At 43.5% G+C, this 11,361-nt stretch overlaps 1 protein-coding gene across 1 annotated transcript in view; it reads right to left on the bottom strand.

Moving 5' to 3' along the window:
• Positions 1–10,625, bottom strand: part of LOC137376591 (deubiquitinase DESI2) — a 70,116-nt gene extending 59,491 nt beyond the window's left edge. The window contains exon 1 of the mRNA XM_068045431.1: positions 10,492–10,625. Within this exon, the coding sequence (XP_067901532.1) occupies positions 10,492–10,530 (39 nt within the window). The 5' untranslated portion in view covers positions 10,531–10,625. The remainder of the gene's footprint in view (positions 1–10,491) is intronic.
• Between the last annotated feature and the right edge of the window lie 736 nt (positions 10,626–11,361).

Genomic DNA, 11,361 nt, shown 5'->3' on the forward strand with positions numbered 1-11,361 from the left:
ACATTCCAGAAACACCAAGATGATTAACTAGTTGAACTTCTGTTTTGACAGCACCTTCCAAACCCATGACCTCTACCACCTAGAAGGACAAAGACAGTAGCTGCAGCGTTTATGAAAGGAACGTCGCCCAGGAGACTAGGAATATTCCCTCTCCTTGAGCCATGCTATAGGATCTTTATCTATGACATCTTTCCCAAAGAACATTACCTCAGACAATTAAATACTCCATAAGCACTGTACTGAATTGTCAGATTAGAACCAGAGCTAAAAATTACAGCAGACGACTTGAACTCTCAACTTGATGGTCCAGTGGTGACAGTACTACATGGCTGATGAAAGGTCACAGACCTGAAATGTTAATTGTTTCTCTCCAGTCACTGCCAGATATGCTGAGTCTTGCCAGCATTTGTTTTTATTTCAGATTTCCAGCATCCACAGTATTTTGCTTTTGTATTAAGTGGTTCAATCTGATTGCAGCACAAGTCCTCAACACTTCATTTTATTCATATGAGTTGGTCTATATTTGAGACAATTTTTTTTAAAAAATTCGTTCATGGGATATGGATGTCATCGGCTATATTTACCACCCATCCTTAAATGCCCTCGAGAAAGTTTCTGGTCAATGGTGACCCCCAGGATGTCAATGGTGGGGGGATTCAGGTAATGTTAAGTGTAGGGGCAGGTGTGTGTAGTTAGATGGCCATTACTTGGTAACATTCACGCCACACAGTTGCTGTCACTTAGGAGCTCAAGTTTGAATGCTGTACAGATCTTGCTGTACATGGATAGAGACCGCTTCATATCGGAGGAGCTGTGAAAGGAACTGAAGACTGTGTAATCAATCAGTAAACATTCCTAATTTTATCCTTAGGATACAGGGAATGGCATCGATGATGGAGCTCAAGACTGTTGGGCCTAGGCACTGTTGACTATACATTCCAAGACTTTGCTTATGAGTGAGAATAAACTGATGGGATGGTAATTGGCTGGACTGGATCTGTTCTGCTTTTTATGGACAGGACATACCTGGGCAATTATGACAATTCAGTAGTATCATGGTCACCATTACGATACCAGCTTTTTATCCCAGATTTATTTAATTAACTGAATTTAAATTCCCCAGTTGCCATTGTGGGATTTGAACTCATGTTCCTGGATTAGTACTCCAGTAGCATAACCACTAGGCTACTTTTCCCATTATTAAAAGAAAAATTCAACAACTATTTGGAAGGGAAGTGTTACAGCCACGTGAAGAGGGGTGTGGGTGGTTCCCACTGCTCGACTCCCACCCGACCGCTGTGTTTTTGTTACTAAGGTTTAACTCTTTTGTGTTTCACTTGTCAAATAAACAGACAGTGACAGGTTTTGTAGGTTTAAAACAGATTATTTATTGAGCAAACTGCCTTATCCCAAAATTGTTGCAAGTGCATACACACACACACAACAGAAAGGAAAAGGAGTAAGCGGTTTTCAAATGAGGCAAGGTTTTGGGGTTCATGGTAAACCAGTTGAATTCCCTTGGAAGTCAAGTTTTTGTTGGTTGCAGGCCTGAACTGTTTGTAGATTTCCCTCTTGGTTGAAAGTTCAGTTTGAAGTCAGAAGACCACAGCTGCACAAGTTGAAAATGTAGAATTTAGAGCAGGGTGCCTTCCCTGCTGGCTTGCTGAATTTTTTCTCAGCTCTTAGCTGGACAAGCTTTTTGGTGATGCTTTTTTCTGGGTGTCTCCCTCTTTGCCTTGAAAGCTGCCTTTTAAAAAGATAAAAGTTTGTCACATCAGATTCTGGTAGGAGATGCTTTGATCTCTTCCCCATGGTGATCACTCGATGGCTTATGATGAGAATAATACAGTTATGAAGTTTCCACTTCATACCTTCTTTGTTTCAGTAGAACCCATTCAATTCAGGAATGTTTCAGCATGGGTGTAATGGATACCTCTCAATCTAGTTAGACACCCTTTCTCCTAAACAGATAGCGTGGCAATGCTTGAATATACAAAAGTAAAGTCAATTATAACTCTTCAGTTTGAGTTTGTATTTTTTCATCGTCACACTTGAGAAAGGCAGCGAAATGGGATCACATTGGATACCTCCAGTTGAAGAGCTAGAACCAGCATAATCCAGAAAGCTGCAATGCTCATCTGTGCTGTGACTTTCGATTCCATGAAAGACTTTTTAAATGTACTGTAATTTTACAGAATTTTCTTCTCCAAAAGAACCTTTATCTGCATATACCATGGATTCAGATGCCAGTATTGTTATGAAAGTGCTTCTGTTTTTTGGTAAAATATTTGAGGAATTCATAGTCAAACTGCAAGAAATGTTGTACCAGTTTTGTTTTCTCAAGAGGACACTGAAAGAACTGGTTTTGTAACAATGTTTACTGGTTGTCACATGACTCAAGTTGGAAATAGAACAGAAACCCTGGCACTGGGGAAGATGTTTGCAGAGAAGTAGTGACAGTTGTGCACCCCTTGACAGGACTAGCCCAGGAGCAGCACAGCACACCTGAGAGCAGTAGCAAACTTACAAGCTTTAGGTTTTACTGCCAGTGTTTACTTTCTGGAATGAGATAAAGAGTCAAGCCTGAAAAAGTGTCACACAGGAAGAGGTCAGATTATTGCTGAATGTTTAAAGAGTCAAGCCTGCAGAAGAGGAGAATTGCCAAGGAAGACTACCACAACCCAGCTCAGCTTCCCAGCATCTCTCTAAAAGACCTCAAGAAGTCCACTGTGCCAAATCATCTCATCTCCTGTCTTTGAAGAAAAGCCGGCTAAATTAATTCTCAGTACCACCCGAAAAGAACTATTCTCAAAGATGCCAGCAACCCATCCACGTGTACTCGAAGACAAGACTCTATGCTAGTTTTGGAACACAACATATCACATCTTCTGTTTTCTTCAAGAATGAGCAAGTATTCAGCCCAAGTTTTTTTTGGCTAACAGAGATCTGAACAAAAATCCCTTTTATTTTTCCGGTTAACCGGTGTATATGTGTGTGTTTGAGTGTGATGGACGAAGGTAAAAAGGGAACTTTCAATCTGTGCTTATGCTTTACTTCAATACTGGTTATGACTGGTTCTATAATAAACTTCAGATTTTTTTCTTTTATATTCCATTCCTCTTGCGATAAATGACAATATTGCATTTGCCTTCCTAATCCCTTGCATGTCCTAGGTTTTACTCTGCATGCTGAGTTAATTGACCTCAGCTGGGATTGTGGTCAGAATGTTGAAAGAAATATAAAATGTAAAGATGTTTTGCTGCAGTTGTACAGGGCATTGATGAGACCACACCTAGAGTATTGTGTACAGTTTTGGTCTCCTTACTTAAGAAAGGATATAATTGCATTGGAAGCAGAGAAGGTTCACTCGACTGATTTCTGGGATGAAAGGGTTATCTTATGAGGAAAGGTTGGTCAGGTTGGATCTGTATTCAATGGAGTTTAGAAGGATGAGAAGTGATCTTATTGAAACATAAGATCCTGAGGGGACTTGACAGGGTGGATGTTGAAAGGATGTTTCCTCTTATGGGGGGGGGGGGGGGGGGGGGGAAAGGAGTCTAGAACATGGGGGCACAGTTTAAAAATAAGGGGTCTTCCATTTAAGACAGAGATGGAGAAAATTTCTCTGAGGGTCTGAGTCTGTGGAACTCTCTTTCCTGGAGAGTGGTGGAGGCAGGGTCATTGAATGTTTTTAAGGCTGAAGTAGACAGATTCTTGACAAACAAGGGGGTCAAAATGTATTGGGGTAGGAAAGTGGAGTGGAGTCCAAACAGATCAGCCATGATCTTTAGAATGGTGGAGCAGGCTCAAGGGGCCAAATAGCCTACTCATACTTGTTCCTATGTTCATATGACCTTTAGTCCTTAGCCACATGGGGTACTGTTTATCCACTCGACTATTGCCAAGCTAAAAAATATAGTACAAAGTTACCAAAACTGGTCTGAATTACAAAGAGCACTTGATATAGCAGGTACAGAATCTGAACCCAACCAAAATACTGTACTAATTATAAACCTGTAGTCAGTTTCAATCAAGTAACTTGTATCCTATTTTTAATGTAGAATAATTTCAATACGTTGCAACTGCCTATGTCCTGAATTCATTCAAATAAAACTACAGAATATATTTGAAGACTGGTGGCACAGTGGCTAGCACCGCAGCCTCACAGCTCCAGCGACCCGGGTTCAGTTCTGGGTACTGCCTGTGCAGAGTTTGCAAGTTCTCCCTATGAGCGTGTGGGCTTCCGCCGGGTGCTCCGGTTTCCTCCCACAGCCAAAGACTTGCAGGTTGATAGGTAAATTGGTCTTTGTAAATTGCCCCTAGTATAGGTAGGTGGTAGGAGAATGGTGGGGATGTGGTAGGGAATATGGGATTAGTATAAATGGGTGGTTGTTGGTTGGCACAGACTCAGTGGGCTGAAGGGCCTATTTCAGTACTGTATCTCTAAAAATAAAAAAAAGTTCAACACCTGAATGCATGTTATGTTAATGAATACAGGAATTATGCAGCTAATTGAGTGCATAGTATTTCATCCATGGCGATGAAAAGGTGATCCTTCATGGATTCAAAAAAAAACAGGTTTTATACAAATTCCTAACAGAACAAATTAGTGACTCAAGCATTGAAATAATTACATAATTTTTTTTTTTTTTTAAGGTGAATGTACTCTTGATACAGCATAGCCACTACTCTTCAAGAATAAAATGGTAATTGTTTTGCAAAAGTAGATGTAGCAAAATAAGTTACGACCAGGTGAGCAATGTCTAGAAGTCTTTTGCTATCTTTACCTGGTCTTATTTTTAAACACACTGTTTTGAGTGCCCCTTTTTTGTGAATGTGTTCACAGTTTCTGATTAACAGTCAAATAACTGAGCATAAACAGGCTTTCTTTAGTTTAGAGCAGAAAGAAAATTTATTAAACTGTAAAACTTTAATACGGTGCACGCCTACAGATATACAACGTGCTCACACTGGCATGCACACAGGAATAGAAAAGAGAAGAAAAAAGATAAGTAGAACAGTTTGAGGCAATATCTTGTTACTGTTTCGAGCTCACTGTAGTCCTTGATTGAAGATATAGTCTTGTGATTCGTTGGGGCCCAGTAATCTTCTTAAAAAACTTTGTTTACGTTGCAAACCCTTCTCAGTTTCACGTGTCTTCAATGGTTTCAGTTCCGAGAGATGAGCAGACAGGCAGGCGAGGAGGTGCTCTCATCCATGAGCACACAGCATTCTCTGCTCTAATCCTTCTGTTGAGAAGTTCAAATTCAAAAAGCTCCCAGGGTGCTCAGCAGGTTAGTCATGTGACTAGCACCTTCTATGGAAGAGTCTTTTCAACATCCTTTGTTGGAAGTTCAAATCCAAAAGCTCCAGTCAGCTAGACATGTGACTAGAACTGGTTTGACCACTTCTGTGTATTGGAGAAACTGCTGAGTCCCCACCCCACCCCTTCTGATCTGACCCCTTGCCGTGTATTCACTATACCCTCTGACCTCCCCCTCTCTGATGCTGAGCAAAGGTACTCAGCAAAGGTCTCAGTTTTATCCCCTTACGCCTCCACCTCAATGAATTTCGTGCTCGGCATGACGTTGAGCTCTTCTTCCGTCGCCTCCGGGCTCACTTCTTTGACCAGGAGTCCTCCCCCCGACCAGCAGACCCATTCACCCGCCTCCAGCATTCTCCCTCCCCCTGGCCTCTTACCCGCTCTTGATCTCTTCGTTGAAAACTGTCGGCGAGACATTGGTCGTCTCAATTTCTCTGCCCCCCTCATTCACGCTAACCTGTTCCCCTCTGAACTTGAGGCACTCCGTTCTCTCAGGTCTAACCCCGACATAATATATCAAACCTGCAGACAAGGTTGGTGCTGTTGTCGTATGCCGTACCGACCTCTACCTTACAGAAGCTCAACGCCAACTCATACACTTCTTCCTACCTCCCTCTGGACCATGACCCCACCACCGAACATCAAGCCACGGTCCAAAGGACTGTCACTGACCTCATCTCCTCTGGAGATCTTCCCTCTACAGCTTCCAACCTCATAGTCACACAACCCCGGATAGCCCGCTTCTACCTCCTTCCCAAAATCCACAAACGGGACTGTCCCGGCAGACCCATTGTGTCAGCCTGCTCCTGCCCCACTGAACTTATTTCTTCCTATCTAGACTATCTTTTCTCCGCTGGTCCAGTCTCTTCCCACCTACATCCGTGACTCTTCTGACACCCTACGTCATTTTGACAATTTCCAGTTTCCTGGTCCCAACCGCCTCCTCTTCACTATGGACGTTCAATCACTCTACACCTCCATCCCCCACCAGGATGGTTTAAGGACTCTCCACTTCTTCCTGGAACAGAGGCCCAACCAGTCCCCATCCACCACCACCCTCCTCCGCCTGGCTGAACTTGTTCTCACATTGAACAACTGCTCCTTCAACTCCTTCAAGTAAAAGGAGTTGCTATAGGTACCCGCATGGGTCCGAGTTATGCCTGTCTTTTTGTGGGATATGTCGAGCATTCTTTGTTCCAGTCCTACTCAGGCCCCCTCCCCCAACTCTTTTTCCAGTACATTGATGACTGTATCGGTGCCGTTTCCTGCTCCCGCCCCGAACTGGAAAACTTTATCAACTTTGCTTTTAATTTCCACCCTTCTCTCACCTTTCACATGGTTCATCTCGGACACTTCCCTTCCTCGACTGCTCTGTCTCCATCTCTGGGGTTAGGTTGTCAACTAATATCCATTATAAGCCCACCGACTCCCACAGCTACCTCGACTACACTTCTTCACACCCTACCTCCTGTAAGGACTCGATTCCATTCTCCCAGTTTCTCCGTCTCCGACGCATCTGCTCTGATGATGCTACCTTCTTCCATGATGGTGCTTCTGATATGACCTCCTTTTTCCTCAACTGAGGATTTCCCCCCACTGTGGTTGACAGGGCCCTCAACCGTGTCCGGCCCATTCCCCTCACCCCTTCCCCTCCCTCCCAGAACCGTGACAAGGTTCCCCTTGTCCTCACCTTTCACCCCACCAGCCTCCATATCCAAAGGATCATCCTCCGCCACTTCCGCCACCTAGCGTGATGCCACTACCAGTCGCATCTTCCCCTCCCTTCCCGTCAGCATTCCGAAGGGATTGTTCCCTCCGTGACACCCTGGTCCACTCCTCCATTACCCCTACCACCTCGTCCCCGTCCCATGGCACCTTCCCCTGCAATCGCAGGAGGTGTAATACCTGCCCATTTACCTGCTCTCTCCTCACTATCCCAGGCCCCAAACACTCCTTTCAGGTGAAGTAGCGATTTACTTGTACTTCTTTCAATGTAGTATACTGTATTCGCTGCTCACAGTGTGGTCTCCTCTACATTGGAGAGACCAAGCGCAGACTGGGTGACCGCTTTGCGGAACATCTCCGCTCAGTCCGCAAGCAGGACCCTGAGCTTCCGGTTGCTTGCCATTTCAACACTCCCCCTGCTCTCATCTCTGTCCTGGGATTGCTGCAGTGTTCCAGTGAACATCAACGCAAGCTCGAGGAACAGCATCTCATTTACTGATTAGGCACATTACAGCCTGCCGGACTGAACATTGAGTTCAATAATTTCAGAGCATGACAGCCCCCCATTTTACTTTCATTTTTAGTTATTTTTTCTTCCTTTTTTTTTACATTCTTTTTTACAATCTTTTTTTTTGCATTTATTTCATTTCATCTTAGTTTGTTCAGTTTGCTTACCCACTGTTTTTTTTCAGGTTTGCACTTGCTGCTGTTCAATATTCAGTGCATTAACAACTAATCTGTACTAATGCTTTGTCTTTCAACACACCATTAACATATTGTTTGCCTTTGCTCCATGACCTTTTGGTCAGCTATGTGGCCTGGTCCAATCTAGACCTCCTTTGTTATCTCTTGCCCCACCCCCACCTCACTTGATTATAACCTGTGACTTTTCTAACATTTGCCAGTTCCGATGAAGGGTCACTGACCCGAAACGTTAACTCTGCTTCTCTTTCCACAGATGCTGCCAGACCTGCTGAGTGGTTCCAGCATTTCTTGTTTATATTTCAGATTTCCAGCATCCGCAGTATTTTGCTTTTATATTACCCCATTGTTTCAACATTGTCTGGTACTATGTAAATGTCCTGCCAATCAGGGTTTGTAATTTTTAAGTTTTAATGTTCAAGTGGCAAAATAATATGCGCCTCAGTCTTGGCAGGTAGGCGTTTGCCTGACCACATTCCATTTCACTTAATGCAGAAGTTTGCAAAAACTGTTTCAGTATTAACTTGCACATGATTTTGCTGCACAAACTGTTTAATATACAGTACTAAAATATTTCAGTTTTAACTCCAAATACTTACCATGTCTACAGAATTCAATATTGTCCCTATAGAGGATATTTGTACACTAGATTGGATACATGTCATTTCAAATCTCAAAGGTGCCCAAGTACACACAAGTTGGATTCTGAAACCAGCAGTGGCACAAAACTAACATTTGCAAGTCAAGAACTTAATTTTGATAGAACTGTGCATGTGTGTTCTTCTGCATGTACATTTCCCCCAAATCACAATCCAACTTTACCATTGTGGCCTTAGATTCCCCATCATGTCCATGGTAGGCTGTAGGCCCTGCCCAGCAGCAAACTAAAAACTGCCCTTGCTGGGCCTGCCTATGATCAACACTGCCAGCTTTGTGTTTGCATCCAGTGATATTTTGCTCTGACAAAGAACAAACCACATTGAGGTTGCCACCTTGTTTATTTTGCAGTCTTGCCATGAAGTCAACTATGCATACAAATGGTAAAAGCAAAATACCGCGGATGCTGGAAATCTGAAATAAAAACAGGAAATCTGAAATAAAAACAAGAAATGCTGGAACCACTCAGCAGGTCTGGCAGCATCTGTGGAAAGAGAAGCAGAGTTAACGTTTCGGGTCAGTGACCCTTCAAATGGTATACCAGCTGCACTGTCACTGATGTAAGTTTCAAGACATTCAAGTGCTATGCCAACTGAATTCCTTCTGGACACTAGAAGAGAAAATATACGTGGGGGCAGCACAAGTAAAGCCATTCCATCAAAGCTCAAAACATTGGTAATTACCTCCAACTAAAGCAGTTCCAACCCCTAACCAGATCATAACTGAAACCTGGCATGAACACAATGTTCTTCCTCTTTGATACAGCACCCACCCCAGCAGCCCACGTGAATTAAGAGTAAAATATGATTAAACACTTCTAAGTCATGTCTTTAACTCCTTTCTGTTGTAGCAAACAACCCCACTAAACATACATGGACAAAATAAGGCTTACAATTTGATGAATATTGACTTTTAAAACTGATGCAATCTTTGTGAAATATTAGTTTCTCTGTTCACTATGTGCAGCAAAAACATTCTTTTCAAATGTATTTACAATGTTGCTTAACATAGAAGTGGGAGCAATTCTTTCCCCAGCATTTACTTGACAATGTTTCTTTGCGGGGGGAAAAGAGACATTCTAGACTTGAAGTTAAACATACATCATAACACTGAACCAATCCCATTGACCAATCTTTGCAGAATAAGTGAAACTATCCCATTAGGGACTTCAGCCCATCATGAATGCTTCCCCCTTGACTTTCGCATGCTAACAAAGCAGGTACATTTACAGAAGTGATCAGTAAAGGTGATGGCTTTACATACATTTGTAATGCCAAAGGGGTAGAAAGAAATATGGATTATTTTAATCATATTCAACATTCACAAAAGCATCAAATGCAAGTTAATCAACAAGAACTAAAAATGATCAAGACACAAAATGTTATGACTAATTTGTCAACAGCATGAGTCAAACAAATTTCCAGTTAAGAAAAGAAACATATTAATTTGCAATAAAAAGTACCATTCAACTTCAAGCAAAGCTTTGTTTAGAAAGTCTCCACTTCAGTTTGATTTCCACAATGATTTTATCACACAAACCAATTCATGATATACTGCATTGCAACTGACAAATACATTTACAGTTTAAAAGTAAAGTTAGGAGTGTATGCCTTTATTTGAACAAGTCATCCCACAATAACGTGTACCAAGCATCAAGAGCAGCAAATTGTAAAAATCACTGGTTTACGAAAAACAGGAATTCAACTTCCAAGTTACAAATAAAAATCTCAAATCAGATATGAATGTCCTATTTAGTGAAGGCAAATTGGGTCCTTTCGGTTCAGAAGTACAATGTGTGTATACGTTTACATATACTTAACATATTTAGTGTATATATTTATATAAAAAAGATATACGCGTTTGAATGGGTTTTGAGATCTACTTCATTTTTTTTGTCCTAAATTTATTTAGCTTATGTTAAGAGCAATGGAATAAGGCAGGGGGAACAGGGAAAAGGTAATTTGCAAGACACAAACGCACATGAACATAAAGACGTACAAGTATGAGTAGGAGATCTTAACCACTGAGGAGTTAATGGGGCCCCGGTAAACTGGTGTGCCGGTGGCCGGCGCTACTTCACTCACCATGTCGTAGACGTTGAGTATCACCAGCTCGTTGGCCATTCTCTCCCCGTCCGGCGGCCGGCTGGGCTTTCCCTTCCTCTACCCGACCCGCGGCTTCCCGGCACTATCTTCTCCCCTGCCCTCCCTCCCCCCTAACCCTGCCCCCCACCCCCTCACAGGCCTCCTCCGCCCGCTACCGTTGCTTCTCCTCCTGGTCGGCGAGACGCCGGACTCGCTGCGCGCGCGCCCCCCCCAACTCCCGCCAACGGCCGCTCCTCCACAGCGCGGGAGCTCCTCTGCCGCATCCACTCTGTTACCCCCTCCCCCCTCCTCCGCGGACAAAAGGCCAGCTCGCTGCTCTTCCCTCCCACCGGGCAGGGGCGGCAGAGGAGGAGGAGGTGATACAAAACCACCCCCCACCCCGGCGACCGCCACCCGCGGCGCCACCAAGCGACCGAAAGGCGGCGCTAACGGTCAGGCAGAGGCAATCGAATGTGGAGAGCGTCAATGCGCTGCAGCCCCAGGGAGAGGCAATGGAGCGGGAATGCTGGCTAACCCAGTTAGGGAGGCAAGAGCAGAGGTGTTATCAAGACGGCATTCGACTGACTGTGGTGCCAAGAAGCGCGAGGAAAATTGAGATTAATAAGGACTGGAGAGAAAATCATTCCTGAAAAAAGATTTGTGGTTGTTGAGCCAATTATTGCAGCCCCAGGACTGTTCATTGGGTTGTTTCCTTAGGCCAACCATATTCAACTGTCTCATCAGTGACCTTCCCTTACTTATTAGATCAGGAGTGGGACTGTTTGCTGCTAATTTTCAGTGTTCAGCTCCATTCACAGCCCCTGATATTGAAGCAACTCTCCTGGTAGTTTAATATATCCACTTCCCTGT

Source organism: Heterodontus francisci, chromosome 13, assembly GCF_036365525.1.
Source record: "Heterodontus francisci isolate sHetFra1 chromosome 13, sHetFra1.hap1, whole genome shotgun sequence".
NCBI lineage: Eukaryota > Metazoa > Chordata > Chondrichthyes > Heterodontiformes > Heterodontidae > Heterodontus > Heterodontus francisci.